General features: G+C 44.9%; 1 protein-coding gene across 1 annotated transcript in view; it reads left to right on the top strand.

The window, feature by feature from the left end:
• Nucleotides 1-219: 219 nt before the first annotated feature.
• Nucleotides 220-12,398, top strand: part of MAEL (maelstrom spermatogenic transposon silencer) — a 17,839-nt gene continuing 5,660 nt past the window's right edge. Inside the window, exons 1-9 of the mRNA XM_019528694.1 lie at nucleotides 220-417; nucleotides 859-945; nucleotides 3,038-3,140; nucleotides 7,310-7,465; nucleotides 8,005-8,046; nucleotides 9,285-9,412; nucleotides 10,254-10,308; nucleotides 10,421-10,562; nucleotides 12,223-12,285. Of these exons, the coding sequence (XP_019384239.1) occupies nucleotides 286-417; nucleotides 859-945; nucleotides 3,038-3,140; nucleotides 7,310-7,465; nucleotides 8,005-8,046; nucleotides 9,285-9,412; nucleotides 10,254-10,308; nucleotides 10,421-10,562; nucleotides 12,223-12,285 (908 nt within the window). The 5' untranslated portion in view covers nucleotides 220-285. The remainder of the gene's footprint in view (nucleotides 418-858; nucleotides 946-3,037; nucleotides 3,141-7,309; nucleotides 7,466-8,004; nucleotides 8,047-9,284; nucleotides 9,413-10,253; nucleotides 10,309-10,420; nucleotides 10,563-12,222; nucleotides 12,286-12,398) is intronic.

Below are 12,398 nucleotides of genomic sequence, written 5' to 3'. Positions count from 1 at the left end.
GGCGCTGAGGGATGGACGCAAATAACACGAGTCCCGGCATGCCCTGGGGCGATAAGGCGTTTCCTCACGCTAGCCTCCCCCCTTCCCCTTCCTATTGGATGTTCCCTCTTGGGCCGCGTCGCTCGGTGGCCAATAAGAGGGAAGCCTGGGCCGGCTCTGGAAGCCTGCCGATTGGCTCTTTGAGGCGCGAGAGGGCGAGGATGAGCGGCGGCGGCGGCGGCGGCGCCTAAAGCAGAGCCAGAAGGAGGTTCTGCGTGCTTTGTTTTTGCGGCTTCGCGTCCGGCCATGCCGAACCGCAAGGGCGCCCGCAACGCCTACTACTTCTTCGTGCTGCACCGCCTGCCCGAGCTGCGGCGGCTCGGCCTGCCCGTCGCGCGCGTGGCTGACGCCATCCCCTACTGCTCCCAGGATTGGGCGGTGAGCGCAGGCGGTCCCTGGGGGGGAAGGGGCTCTAATAGTCGAAGCGCCCGGGCAGATGTGGCCCCCAGACGAGCACAGGCCCTTGTGCCGGTAACGACCTCACAGCCCAGTCCTCACCCCACCCCCACGCGGGCCCGGGAACGCAAATTGTTCGAAATGAAAGACAAAAATAAAATAGATGCACTCCCTGAGTTACATTTCTAGAGTTCTTTTTCCTTCTTAGAATGACAGTCCTATCTGTCTCTCCCATCAAAGCCAAAGAATAAAAATATTGGTACCATTAGAAAGGTGTATTTTGCCTGATATAACACCCCACTCCAGCCTCTGATTAGCAATGCTGTATTGTCCCCTCTGCTAGTCAAAGAACTTTCTGCTTTGTGAAATGCATTTACCCTATTAGCAGGAACTAACTTGTGTAACAATTAATTTTACTCAAAGCTGCTGACTGAAGATGAAAAGGAGAAATATACGGAAATGGCTCGTCAGTGGAAATCAGCAAAATCCACTGATGCATCAGGAAAACAGGTAACTGGTGAGAGAGTTTTGGTCCACCCAGATTCCATGCTTCTATTCTGGAGGACGGGAGAGCAGAACAGGAGCCAGGATCGGTCCACATTTGTGGTAGAGGACTACACTGTAAACTTGCAAAAGCCTAAATGGTGTCTGTTAACATCTTTTAAAATAAACAGACCAAAACTACTGCCGCGATTAGACTTTGCTCCTTTTTTTCCATAGCCCAGAAATGTTCGTAACTAATCATCAGTGCAAAACTATTTTATCTAGTTACTTTCGCCATGCATTTGTTCTGAAGTGGAAGAGAGCCTGAATTTTATTGTTCCAAGCTTTTACAGCAGTGTACTTTACCAGGGCTTTGGAACTAAACTACACTCAGACTAACAGTGATGGTGACAAAAAGTGTTAAAATAGTTGCTGTGAAAGTACTTGAGGCTGAAGGTGACAGGCAGTTGGACTAGGAGCTGTAGGGACTGTGTGGTTGTAAAACAGTTGCACCATATTAACCAAAATTCAGCTTTTTTTATACCAGATTAGTGGAGGCAAATTTGGCTTTTATCAATTTACACTGTTTATATATGCAGTAATAAATGGAAACCAATACCTGTATTAATAGAAGCTTCACTTGATTTTTTTTTCAGATGAGCTTTGCTCTTTGAGTAAGTGTTAAGTTGATACCTTGGCAAATGGCCACAATAACCTCAGTTAACTAGGAAATGATTAACAGTTTGTGCCTCTACCTTTTCAGAAAAAAAAGTTTGTTTTTCTCTTGGCATTGTCAAGTAGCATGTTTTTATTGTGGCTTTCTGTTGTCTTACATGCCCACTGGGTTCAAGCTCCCAAGCCTTATAACTTCTTTACTTTAAAATGGCATTGCAGATTTCTCTGTGCGAGAGCAATTAAATGCTCAGGCAGAACCTGCTTTCTTCCATGAGGTTTGCTTACCGCTAGTGTTGCATTTACTCGCGTATCATGCAAATTGTGTGCCTACAATGAGGTGAACATGCCCTTAAAATCTTGCAAGTAATGGTAATAGCTGTTGTTTCTAATACTAATATGTTTTGGTGATTCTGCAGTTGTTAAGTGCTGCCAAGTATCTGTCCTGGATGGTCCTGGTTTGAAGAAATTAGTAGATTAGTGCACTGGAGACCCTAGGTCATGCTTCCTTAACTGGAAGAGACTGCAGATGTGAGAGCAGACCTAATCCTGTGAAAATCCCTATCTCTCTTACATGGCAGAAAAGGGGAATGTGATTTGTAGAAATACTGTATGAGTTTGATATAATTCATTGCTTTTGGTGTCTCATCAAGGAATAGGCAAACAGAATTTCTCTAGTTTCTTACCATTGGTAGAATGCACTCTTTTCAAACTACAGCTTTCTGGATTGCCACTGATCATAGCAGAAAAGGCACAGTTTATGAAGGATATAGTCTCTCCACCTTTTCAGTACTTTAGAGATCTATAGACAAACTTCTAAGACTTACTGATTACTTCTAAGGTGAAGTCCTTTGTGCAAGAAGAGAAAACATGTTTGTCCTGTCTGCAGGTTCATACTGAGACTGCAGAACACAGTAAGGTTAAAAGGGGCTACAAGGAGATGTTTCATGCTTTTTATACAGGGTGAATCAAGGCCTGTCAGGGCTGTCCAAATTCTAAGCAGCTATGAGTGAGCCATGGACCCCTGGACTATACCACCTTCCCCTGTAACATATGCACAGCTCTACCCCTTCCCTCCTTCACACATACACATGGCACTTGTGGCCAGAGGGGGTGTGACCCATTCCAGACTCAAATAGCTGCAATGTGGGTGGATGGCAGCCCTCTACCTCAGCTCTCTCACTGCACTTCACGAGGGTCTCCTGGTAGTGTGAGCTCTGTGCCTCCCAGGGCCAGAGCTGGAAGCAAAAGCTAAGGGTGGAAGGGGGTGTTTAGAGACCCTGGCTGCAGAAGCAGCAGCTAGAGCAATCAGGGGTGGCAGTTGAGTAAGAGCCCACATTAACCCACACGGGCTGCCATTTGGACAGCCCTGAGCTATGTGGTGGTCCTCTCCTGGTTTGGTAGGAGCAGAATTGGTAGTATATTCAACTACCTTTCTTGTCTCCAGCTGTCCAGTCACACTTCTCCGATTCCTGCACACCTGCCCATCCGAATACAGAAAAGCCCAACTCTTCCAAATGCCGCTAATCTTCCAGGGAGGAATGATCAAGGTAGAGTAACTTGAAAGCAATGTGATTCTTATCATAATCTTGTTCATTTATACAAATAACTTACAACCTGCTTTTCAGGCCTAGCTGGAGGAAATGGGGGGAAAAAACAAATATTCAAATCTATTAGACATATGCTGGCAAAAGCCAGACCTAGTAAAAATTAGGATTGTCATTGTCCTGTCATATAAATGTAATTCACAATGCTTTGGGTCAAATTCTGTTCTGTGCCATAACTCCCACTAAACTTGATAGGATCCATATGCATGTATTGAGGATGGAATATGGCCTTTAAGGTTTGAAAGGATTAGAAACTATTTCATGGTAGTAGAAATGATACAGAAATGCTATTTCACTGGGGATATACAGGGCCTGAGCTAGGCTTGTATCTGGTGGCTTGGACTGGTTAGCCCCTGGTGAGGAAGGGGTTAAAGTTACTGGGCTGATTTGGCCCTGCCCTGGTGTGCTTGCAGCCAATGCCAGGCCTAGTGGTATAAAAGATAGGAGTTGGTCAGCACCGAGTCCTCCTTGCACTGAGCCTAAACCTGGCTCCTGGTCAAACACCCCCTGAGGAGTAATCCATTTGGATTCTCAAGTCAGTGTACATGAACAGCATGTGCCCCTGGCAGCTGGGGGGGGCATGGCAGCAGGAACCCAGTGGTGGTAAGCAGGGAACTGTGGACCACCCGCAGACGCTGCTGGTGGGGTGGTGAGCGGCAACCACCCACAGGCACTGCTGACAGTGTCAACAGTGCCTTTTTGCAGGGTGTTCACCGCCATGCTCGGGGTGAATGTGCACCTGTGTACACCCCTTACGCATCACCCCTGTCAATGCAGGTGCCAGGTAGCCTATAACAGAGGTACCAGGTGGCTCATTACCCTTTTTTTTTTTTAAGGAGAATGTGGGCAATCTAGTGAACCTAACCCCTGCTACAAATCACAGACAATGTGTCCCATTATGCCCTTCCCAACCCTCAAACCATGGATATGAAAAGATGGAAATGCTGCTGGAATAGATGACTGTCCAACAGCGGAAAGTAATTAAGGACCTAGTGGTTCAAAACCAGTGGCAACAGCTACTGCAGAAGACTGGGGTCTTATAGCAACCACTTGGACCAACAGTGTCCCTCTAGCTGGCTACAGGTCAGAACATTCCCATCCAGCTGACCAAGATGGGACCAACTGATGACCCCAAACTATGCTGGAGACATTTGAGAGTTACAGCTGCCAAACAATAGCCTCCAAAGCAACGGGCAGTGACCTTGTCTCTGTATCTATCCGAGACAACCCTGCTGACCAAATGGGATCTTGTTGCTGAAATCGTTTGTGAATTACTAGGAAGTGAAAGCAATTGTGCTGGACATCCTTAACACTTCAGATGAGACCTTCAGATAGTGCTTTCACAGAGTGCTACCTTCCTTGAGGCTGACCCTGCCTTCTTGCCCAGCAGTTGAGGGACTGGAGCTGGCACTGATCCAAACTGAATGATGGGATGGGGAAGCAGGTGGAGGGGGTAATTCCTGAACGGTCATCTGAATACCGCCCCTTGGGGGTAGAAGCTGGGTATTGTGGTATCAGCCCAAGGTGGTGGCAAAGGCTTGATGGAGCAATACCTGGCAGTAGAACCCTCTGGAGGGCCTACTTCCAAGAAGACCTGGACATATTGAGGCCCAAGACTAGCTCCAAGGGCAGGCAGCCAGACAAAGCGGAGTACTTGAAGTGCCAACTGGAGCTGCGTTTCCAGTCAGGGCAAGGAACCCTCAACCCTGGAGACTGGGGCCTCCACTGACCTAGGATGGGGACCCGTGAGCCCATTTCCCTGAACTAGAAGATTTGACTCCAGCCAGCACCAAAAGGGCCAGGAAGCAGGGGACCTCGCACCCAGGGGAATTCCCCCTCTAGCCGTAAGGTGGTTTCGCCTGTGGCTGCCTCAAGATTGCCCACACACGGAGTAGATCTGGATCTCAAATATGGATGGCGGAAGTATGGGCTCAGGCCTTCCAGTCTGCAAAACTGATGGTTCCAGTCATGGTAAAGGCACTACGTTAATAGCTTTGGTGAATTTGAGATGTGCCTAAGCAATTATTAGAAAATCCCTACTCCTGGACCCCAAGGGCATCCATGAGGATGTAGAACCCTATCCCGAGCCTGGGCGCTGTTGTCAGCGGAAAGGCTCACAAAGCAGAGCTTGGTAGGCCCGGCAGACTCCTTAACCTACCTTGTGGTCTTCAGCCAAGATTGGGAAGGCTTTGAGGAACTCATAAAGTGGCCACATCTTCCCTTCCACAATGTGGATAAGCACTGGCCCCAACACCTAGTCCACCAGCAGCCTTCATGGGGATATGAGAGGTCGAGAGTTCAGAGGGACAACCCCAGAAGTCCACTGAGAAGATGCAGCCCAAGGAAGGGAGTGGGACCCCTCTAGCATAGGACTATCCTGAAGAAGGGCCCTCTGGGTTTGGGGAGCCCTTGGAGGAGGTGCAACCAGAGGTAGAGGTGGGGATCCCTCTAGTACAGGAGTCTGAGCTCCTAGCCAAGGTACCCCAGTTTGTAACCAAGCACCTCTGCTGGTTACACATCATGAAGGAGATGAAACCCCACATTATATGGTGGTCCCTGCTCCTGCAGCCTTTCTTCTGAATCCATCATAGTGTTTTAAAAATGTCCACTTCTGTGCAGACTTTTTCTTGTGGGGTGTGGGGGGAGGATGTATGCAGGGAGAGAAGTACCCTGGAAAGGGTCTCAAGCAGGAGCATGTGTAGTGGCATGGACTGGCTAGCCCCTAAGGAGGAAGGAGTTACAGAGTTGCTGGGCTGGGTTGATATGCTTGCAACCAACGCCAGCACTGCAGGAATGATATAAAAGTCTGGTTTAGAGTGGGTTGGACTCAGTGCTGACTAAGCCTGCCTTCGGCTCAGAAGTCCTCTAAGGAGTAAGCTATATGGACTTCTAGATCAGTGTGGGTGCCTGGGTAGATCGTAGCACAGGGACTGCTGAGCTGCCCCACTTACAGTCTGTATGCTTTATATTAGGTGTAGGAGGTGAGGACAAGGTTATTGGATGATAAACCTGTGAGCCTAGAATTATGCAAATAGTAAGTAGGGAGGATCAATGCCACTTTTAGCTGGCCAGCACCTCATTAGGTACAGAAAGGTTGATTTCCAAAGATTGATTGTTAGCCCTTACAACATGCTCTGAAACTCACCTCTGAGAGTAAAAGCACTACCTCTGTAGTATGAGCTTGCCTGTAAAAAATGTTAATAATATTTGCAAGATGTTTTAAACAAGGGATGTCAATCACTTTCCAGATCTGGGTCAAGGAGCCACTTCAGCCTATTGAGCTCCTGGAGGGGCCAGGAATTCAAGGGCAGGGCAAGTAGGGGTGAGGCTACTATCAAATACTGGTGTGTGGAGCCACATTGAAGCTGTTTCTGTGGTGGTGGTTAAGTGACAGCTGAGTTGCCTCCATAACTCCCTGACATCACTTGCTTTCCTGCCAAAGGTGGGTCTGCATTTGGCCTAGGGGAAGTTGATGAGGTTTCCCCTACTCTAAACAGTCAACCAACAAATCAGTGTGTATAACTTGTGTAACCACCAAGCAAACCTCTTTAAGAGGAAACAGGAAGGGGAGAGATGGTGAGGGAAGTGGAGATATAATCCATCCTTTCCATACTGGAAGAAATGGCTCTGGTCAGCCTCTGCTTTTTGCTATTAGACTGTGGAAGCTGGGCTTGTTTGAGGAGCCAGTTAACTAGTATTCTTGGAACCTATTACTTGGAAGTATTTTAGTATCTATATTTCTTGTCCCTCCATACTGATGATGGGGGAAGTAAGGGTCATTTGGAGGACAGTGGTGGTTGATGGCTTTTAGGCCACTGCTGGTTTTTCATAACTATTCCCTGATATCTACAAAAGAACAATATCTGAAATTAGTTAAGTAGGAGATAAATTGGGCTTCCAGTGCCTTAACTTTTGCGCAAGTATTGTATGTCTTGCTGTTATCTTGTCATATATCTTTTTTCCTATGTGCATCTTTCATCTAACTGTTGTTCTGTCTGTTTTAGTAGCTTTTGTCCCAGTAAAATGGGACACTGGTTCTTGACTGGGACCAACTGGGTAGAGGAAGGCTGGCTCTCCCCTTTAGCAACTCTGAAAGTAACTTCTTCTTTCAGCTGTGCTTGGGAACAGTTTTTATTTCCTGAACATTCTCAGCCACGGAGAACTGCCCTCTCACTGTGAGCAGCGCTTCCTCCCTTGTGAGATTGGTTGCGTCAAATACTCACTGCAGGATGGTATAATTGCTGACTTCCATTGCTTCATAGTGTCTGGTGAGTAATAAGGAGCAGGTGGGTGGAAACTTGTTATGTTATCTGGGAGCAGGATGGAGACTTGCTAAATCCAATTCTTGTAAGACCCATTCAGCTTTCCAAAATAAAGGCAATTTCTTATTTCTAGGTTAGGTATTCTGCCTGAACAAGTGCTGTCCTCTGTTTGTATGTGTAGAAAATGACCCTTGTCATCAGAACTGACTGAAGATTTGAAGAGTAAAATAAAACCTGGCAGGTGAAGTGCTTTAGAAGAAGTTATTGCTGTGTAGTTAGGATTTTGCACAGTCTTGTGCATTGGGATTAATGGTGCTGTGCAGTTGATAGGGACCCATGTACTGTTATGCAACAGCCTGTAAAATGTGGCAGTCAGGGTCTATCCAAATGTGCATAGATAATTGATATTTATGTTTAATTATACAAGGACAAAGAAGATGGGTAACTACAGTAACTAACTATAGTAAAGAATAGTTCATAGCTTACAGTTCTTGTATCTGCTGCTTGCTTGATAATGCATATTTCTCTTTTCTGCTTTTTTGCAGAAGAGGTACCATGTGGCTTTCGGTATCACTGCCAGGCTGCAAGTGAGTATTACAAGAGGAAAGTAATGGGATGTAAGGATGGACAGAATCTGGTGTCTCACTGCTGTGCCTAAACCAGTCATAACCGTCTTACTATGATGTTTGCCCTGGGAACTCTGCATTTAACTGTAAAAAGAATGAGTAGAGCAACAGAGGAAAAGTTGCATGATTTCACATAGCTTCTTATATACCAGAATCTGTTTTTGTTTGTTTGGTTGTTTCCTTTTAAAAAACCAAAACCAAAACTGGTCTTTAAAGAATGCTTAAGTTCTTCACAAATGATAGTATGTTTTGTTCAAATTTGCATTCCTGTTAATCATGGTCAGCTGCTTATATGCTGCCCTTCTACCTGAAATGCCATTTAGCTTGATCTTTGTCATAAACTGGCTCATTTTTGTACAGTGTTACACAGCTGTTAAGGTCCATCTTGGAGGTTACAGACTTTCAGTGACAGTTGAAATGTGTCCATATAGTGATATAATTGGTAATAAAAATAATGCAGTGAAAATCTCTAGGCTGGAAGGTGGTGCTAAAATGAGTAAAAATCTTAAGAAAAAGTAACCCCATGCGGCCTGCTATGGCAGTCCCAGTGACCACTTTTAATCCTAAACCATATGCTGAACAAGAAAAGGATTTAAAAAGCAAATAGCACTTGCAAATATGCGGAGGGCTTGTATCCAGTTGGCTAATCCTACTAGTGGTGGCTCTTCATCAAAAAGTGTATCCTCAAGTCAGATTGAGAACCCTCAGACTTTGAGAGTTTTATACCTTTTTTTTGTTCTATAAATACAAATAATAAGTAAATATCAGTATGTTTAGCAGCATTGCTAAATGTTACTACTGTCAGTTAGCCCTGCTGTTTTCACATGGCCTGTTTCACCTTTTTTTTTTTTTTCTTCCCTTCCTCCCTTTGACTAGTGTGCATGTTCATAGTTCTTTCCTGTTGTGTTGAAGAACAGGGAGTTTAACAATTAGGATCTAACTTAATTGTTTCTTCCTTCTTCAAATATTTATATAATTGATCTTTAAAGGCAGAATAAGCTCACAGTCCCAAAGCATCACTATTTTGGGAAAATAAGAGGGTTTTCGTTGAAGGTCAGATTCTAATGAGTGTCTGAAACTGATAGGTTTTACCTTCTGGATATGAGGTGAGACTTGAGGTAGCGAACCTTTTTAAAAAAAAAAAAAAAAGTCCAGGTTTTGCATTCTGTTCTCACTTGTTTCCTCTTTACCTCCATTAGGTGATGCCACTCATAAAATTCCTGTTTCTGGCTTTGAACTCTCAAATGCTGCTTATCCTCTTGTATTGCATGAACTCTACAAATTTGTCCAGCCAAACCGGGGTAGCTGGCCACCAGTGTTCTGTAAGGTATGATCTAGTGTCTCCAGACTTAGAGCATTTTTCTAGAAGTCCTATAGTATTAGTTCAAAGCAAAGTTCTTAATCAGACTTTTATTTGATGACTAAGAGGAGTGTTTCCTAGTAAAAATCTAATGAGTAGCAGAAGGATAGGAGCATCTATTCTTTGCTCCATTACCGTTTTTGAAGATTTCACTTTCCTAGTTCCAATGCAGAGTAACTGTTTTCTTGTACTTGCACCTCTTAAAGGAAAACAACATTTCAGGATAATTCTGTTCTTGAGTTAGTTAGTTTTTTGCTTTCTTCTGCTGGCTTTTTTTTTTTTTTGCTGAGTTGCTAACCAAGCAAAGCCAGTGGTGGTTTCTGAGAAGCTTCAAAATGATAGTGAAGTCTTTGTTTTGTACTGGGCTTTTAACTGTGGTGGGTGACATTTTTATTTAATGGCTGCTAATGTTGGCTGTCAGTATCTATGCTAACTGTGTCAAATGGTTTAAATATTACTATGCATGGATCCATTCATGCCAGTAGGAAAAACTGTAGATGATATAGAGCTTTTGATACCAAGTTATGGGGAAAACCCATGTAAGCTAATATCCGATAGCACTTGGCCAGTTTATCTGTATTACCAGCTCAACTTCTAAAATAAGCCTGGAGTCCAAGATGTCTCCAGGATAAATGAAAGACTGGCATGGAAGTGGGGTTGATTTTCTGGCTCAGCTACCACAATTGTAAAACTGTCTATTATGCAAGAATTAAATTAGTGGCAAAGAGTGTGTTAAGGATGGGAATAGGATGGGGAGGCCTTGGTATACTGTATTCTGTATATACTACTGATACTTCTTTCCTTCTAGTCTAATGACTGGCACAGAGTTAACTGGTGTCTGAAGCACATGGCTAAGAAAACAGGTAAGGCATTAACTATTTCAAGGATTCTTGGTCTCTTGGTAATGTCGGTTTTATGCTACTGTTATTGTACAATCTGCTGATACACCTCTTGACTACATTCTCTGAATGATAGGCATTGAGAACAAGTTTGAGCTCCGGAATGTGGAAGATCTGGTAGTGGAATTGTACCAGCAGAAACTTCAAAAGGAGCCCTCGAAGACCTGGGTTCGCAACCAACTGGATGTCTCCATTTGGGATTATTCCAGTAACACCAGGTACACCAGCACGGATTGTTCCTAGTTAGTGAAAAAATATATGCATTGGTCCTGTGCTGTAAATTCTGTGCCCTCCCATTCTCCCCCACACCATGTACCTTGCATACATAAACCTTGCACGTTCCATTACTATAAGCTAGGTAAGAATTCTGCTGTCTGTCACGGAATGGGGTCCCTAAGGATGGCTGTGATCTCCTAAGGCCCCTCGACCATACCGATTCAGCCTGATGGGCACCCTCTATTCTCGTCCACCACATCTTGATCTATTTTGTAATATAGGGAGGCTGCCTTCATGTTCTGTTGGCCACGGTGCTGATGGATTTCCTTGAACCCCATGGGTTTGGGACCCCTTGTAGGTCCTGTTTCAAACTAGATGTCCCAGGGACACCCCAGCCTATGTGTGTGGCTCCAACTGCCCCTTTCCCATGCCCCAAGCCTCACAGATGGCATTGATGTCCAGTCTGGGCCTTGCTGTGAATTGGCTCCCTTGTCTTCTCTCTGCGCCCTCGCTGGCACCAGGGTCCCCACTCTAAAGTGGGTCCCAAATGAGGCCGCCTCCTTTCCTAAATATCTTCACCCAAGCTACCGGTTTTATAAAACAACAACCAAACATAAGCCCCTGGGCTATAACATAACATAAGCCACATAAGGTGTGCTCGGCCCCTTTGCATTACCCAAAGCAGAATTTAGGCCTCTTTCCTTCACTTGCTCTAGGAGGGCTCCTTCTCCCTCGGCCGCCAGCAGAGACCTGAACTCCCTAGTCCCTGTCCTGGGGTTTATATGGGCCCAAGGGCCTGCCCCTTCCGGCCAGGTGCAGGCCAATTTCTTCATTAGCTAGCTACCATGGCAACCTGCATCTGGGCTCCTGTCTGACTCTTTGGGCTCTCCCCAGGCAGTTTCTGCTCTTCTAGGAGCAGGCACCTAAGTGCCCTGTGACACAGTCGTCAAAAAGAATGGCTGCCCTTGGATCATAGCTTGAATATGAATGAAGGAAATGTTATTGCAGTGTTTCTGTTTAATCGAGTTCTGCTCTTCTTCATCCATGAATACCTTTAGATTTAACTGAGTTTGCAGAACTTTACCAAAGAGTAAAATTAGATCTAGTTTTTCTAAATGAATGTTCCCTTACTATAATTGAAATGCCATATGTTAAAACTGAATCCTAATCAAATTTACTCTTCATCTTTATGTTCCCTGTTTCCTAAAGGATGATGCTTAAAGTGACACTGTCAACTTAAAAATAGCACAATAGTGGAAAGAATGCTGGAAGTAACTAAGACTACATAATTTAACTGAAAGAGTATAGGATAAAAATGTATTGTGATTGTCTGAGCATTTGAAAATACTCTCTAGTCAGTGTTGCTGCTTTTAGGTGTTTGGGGCAGTTTCCCTTATATTATGTGGCTCTTTCTCAAACAGCAGCAGTAAACAGTGCATTTAATGGAGAAAAACGGGGCAAATTTCGTGCTACAGCTAGATAACATGTAACCTTTGTAAAATTTATCCTGTGTACTTGCACACTGAGACAAAGACAATGAAAGTAGGCAACTAGGAGGAAAGGGATAGAAACAGTCAACAAGCTTCTAATCCTGTTAGACTGCATGCATCTTAATCAGGGTCCAATTGCTCCATACTGAACCCAGAATTTTATTGCATTTAGGTGCAAATGGCATGAGGAAAATGATATCCTAATCTGTGCTTTAGCATCCTGCAAGAAAATTACGTGAGTACTGAAAAGAGTTGTTTCCAACATGTTGGTGTGGCGAAATGCCGGGCTAGCGGCTCCGGCACCGCTTAGGGGAGCCGCGGGCTTTGCGGAGTTGTGCGAGCGCGCGG

Source organism: Crocodylus porosus, unplaced genomic scaffold, assembly GCF_001723895.1.
Source record: "Crocodylus porosus isolate Cpor-Errol unplaced genomic scaffold, CroPor_comp1, whole genome shotgun sequence".
NCBI classification, from domain to species: Eukaryota; Metazoa; Chordata; order Crocodylia; family Crocodylidae; genus Crocodylus; species Crocodylus porosus.
Note: the sequence above shows the minus strand (reverse complement) of the source record. Positions and strands in the feature narration are given on the sequence as shown.